Raw genomic sequence first — 2866 nt, 5'->3', positions numbered from 1 at the left:
AGCATCGGTGACGAAGGGGAAAAGTTCACATTCGTTAACAAGAACCTCCCACATGAGCTGAAGGAGCCTTTGATTGAAATGATAAGGGCCAACAGGGACTTGTTCGCATGGACACCAGCCGACATGCCGGGCATAGATCCACAAATCATCTCACATCACCTAGCCGTCAAGCCAGAAGCACGCCCAGTGGCTCAACGGAGGAGAAAGATGTCGGCGGAAAGAGCGGAGGAGGTAGCCAAGCAAACGGCCGGCCTCCTAGAAGCAGGCTTCATACGGGAAGTGGACTACTCGACGTGGCTCTCAAATGTGGTACTGGTGAAAAAACACAATGGCAGGTGGAGAATGTGCGTGGACTACTCTGACCTTAACAAAGCATGCCCCAAAGATTGCTTCCCCCTCCCCAACATAGATGCACTCGTCGACGCCGCGGCGGGATACCGGTATTTGAGTTTCATGGACGCCTACTCCGGTTACAATCAGATACCGATGCACCGACCAGACGAAGACAAAACGGCGTTCATAACGCCAGGAGGAACTTTCTGCTATAAGGTAATACCATTCGGCTTGAAAAATGCGGGGGCGACATATCAAAGGCTGATGAACAGGATATTCCACGACCTCATAGGGAAAACGGTTGAAGTTTACGTGGACGACATCCTGGCAAAAACAACACGACCTGACGACCTCCTAAACGACCTGGCAAGTGTATTTGTGTCCCTCCGTCAACACGGTATGAGGCTGAACCCCCTCAAGTGCGCCTTCGCCATGGAAGCCGGCAAGTTCCTGGGATTTATGATAACTCAGAGAGGGGTAGAAGCTAACCCGGAGAAATGCCAGGCAATACTTTAGATGAAGAGCCCGGGCTGTATCAAGGACGTCCAGAGGTTGGCAGGGCGATTGACATCACTTTCCCGGTTTCTCGGAGCCTCGGCGACAAAGGCCCTGCCATTTTTTAACCTCATGAAGAAAGGGATGGCGTTTGAGTGGACACCCGCGTGCGAAGAAGCCTTTCAACACTTCAAGGAAATCCTGGCGGCACCTCCCGTTCTCGGGAAGCCAAGGGACGGGGAACCACTATACCTATACCTCGCTATAACAAGCGAAGCCCTGGCCGCAGTACTGATACGGGAGGACGGGAAAGCCCAACAACCAGTCTACTTCATAAACAGGGCCCTACAAGGAGCAGAATTAAGATATAGCAAGTTGGAAAAGCTAGCCTTGGCACTCCTAACTTCCTCGAGAAGGTTAAAACAATACTTCCAAAGTCACCAAGTGGTCGTCAGAACGGACCAGGGGATCCGGCAAGTTCTCCAAAAACCCGACCTAGCGGGAAGAATGATGACTTGGTCCATCGAACTCTCTCAATATGACATACGGTACGAGCCCCGGCAAGCCATCAAGGCGCAGGCCATGGCGGATTTCTTGGTTGAAGTAACGGGAGATCCAGGCGAAGACATGGGTACAAGGTGGAAGCTCCATGTGGACGGAGCCTCCAACCAGACCTTCAGAGGTGCCGGGATCATCCTGGAAAGCCCGATTGGGGTTGTATACGAACAGTCGGTTAGATTCGAATTTCCCATCTCAAACAACCAAGCGGAATACGAAGCCCTCATAGGAGGCTTGACCCTAGCGGCGGAGGTCGGCGCAAGAAGACTGGAAGTATGCAGCGATTCCCAAGTCGTCACTTCCCAAGTAAACGGCAGCTACCAAGCCAAGGATCCCTTGTTGCAGAAGTACTTGGAAAAGGTTAAAAGCTTGAGCCAAAAGTTTGAAGAGGTCACGGTCCAGCATGTACCCAGAGAAAGGAACACACGGGCAGACCTCCTATCAAAATTGGCCAGCACGAAGCCAGGGAGGGGAACCGGTCTCTCATCCAAGGCATGACAAGGGAACCAGCAATTGCACTACACATAACAACCCTAAGTTCTTCATGGCTAGACCCCATCACCAACTTCCTAGAACACGGCCAAGTCCCTGGTGATGAAAAGGATGCGGCAAAATTAAGAAGAGAAGCGGCAAAATACGCCGTCATCCAAGGACAGCTGTTCAGAAAGGGGCTTAGCCAACCCCTACTGAAGTGCCTACACCCCGACCGGACGGACTATGTCCTCAAGGAAGTCCATGAGGGCTGCTGTGGGCACCACATCGGAGGCAAAGCCCTAGCAAGGAAGTTAATCCGAGCTGGGTACTACTGGCCGTCGATGATGGCAGATTCCAAAGAGTTTGTCAAAAAGTGCATAAAGTGCCAACAGAACGCCAACTTTGCCAAGGCACCGGCCTCTGAGTTAAGTTTGCTAACGATCTCCCGGCCGTTCGCTCAGTGGGGAGTCGACCTCTTAGGGCCTTCCCGGTCGGCCCTGGGCAGGTCAAATATCTCATAGTAGCGATTGATTACTATACCAAATGGATAGAAGCCGAACCACTGGCTAGCATATCCTCGGCCAATTGCAGAAAATTCATGTGGAGGCAGGTGATAACACGATTCGGGATACCAGAAGTCGTCATCTCGGACAATGGCACACAGTTCACTGACAAGAAGTTCACGGAATTTCTCAGCGGCCTGGGTATAAGGCAAAGGTTCTCTTCGGTAGAACACCCTCAGACGAACGGACAAGTGGAGTCCGCCAACAAGGTTATCCTTTCAAGGTTGAAAAAGAGGTTGGACAACAAGAAGGGTGCTTGGGCCGACGAGCTAGCGTCGGTCCTCTGGTCTTACCGAACAACCGAGCAATCCTCCACCAAGGAAACACCTTTCCGATTAACGTACGGGGTGGATGCGGTAATACCCGTAGAGATCGGTGAACCGAGTCCGCGATTGCTTTTGAAAGGAGTGGAGGAAACTGTAGAAAAGGACCTGATAGATGAA

General features: G+C 51.9%; 1 protein-coding gene across 1 annotated transcript; it reads left to right on the top strand.

Annotated features, from left to right (window-relative positions):
- Positions 1-849: 849 nt before the first annotated feature.
- Positions 850-2381, top strand: LOC112776343 (uncharacterized). The gene is made up of 2 exons (XM_025820482.1): positions 850-1659; positions 1842-2381. The coding sequence occupies exons 1-2, from the start codon at positions 850-852 to the stop codon at positions 2379-2381; spliced, it is 1350 nt and encodes a 449-aa protein (XP_025676267.1).
- Positions 2382-2866: the final 485 nt, after the last annotated feature.

The sequence above is a fragment of the Arachis hypogaea genome, chromosome 3 (genome assembly GCF_003086295.3).
Source record: "Arachis hypogaea cultivar Tifrunner chromosome 3, arahy.Tifrunner.gnm2.J5K5, whole genome shotgun sequence".
NCBI lineage: Eukaryota > Viridiplantae > Streptophyta > Magnoliopsida > Fabales > Fabaceae > Arachis > Arachis hypogaea.
The sequence above is the reverse complement of the archived record's forward strand: the minus strand, read 5'-3'. Positions and strand labels throughout refer to the sequence as shown.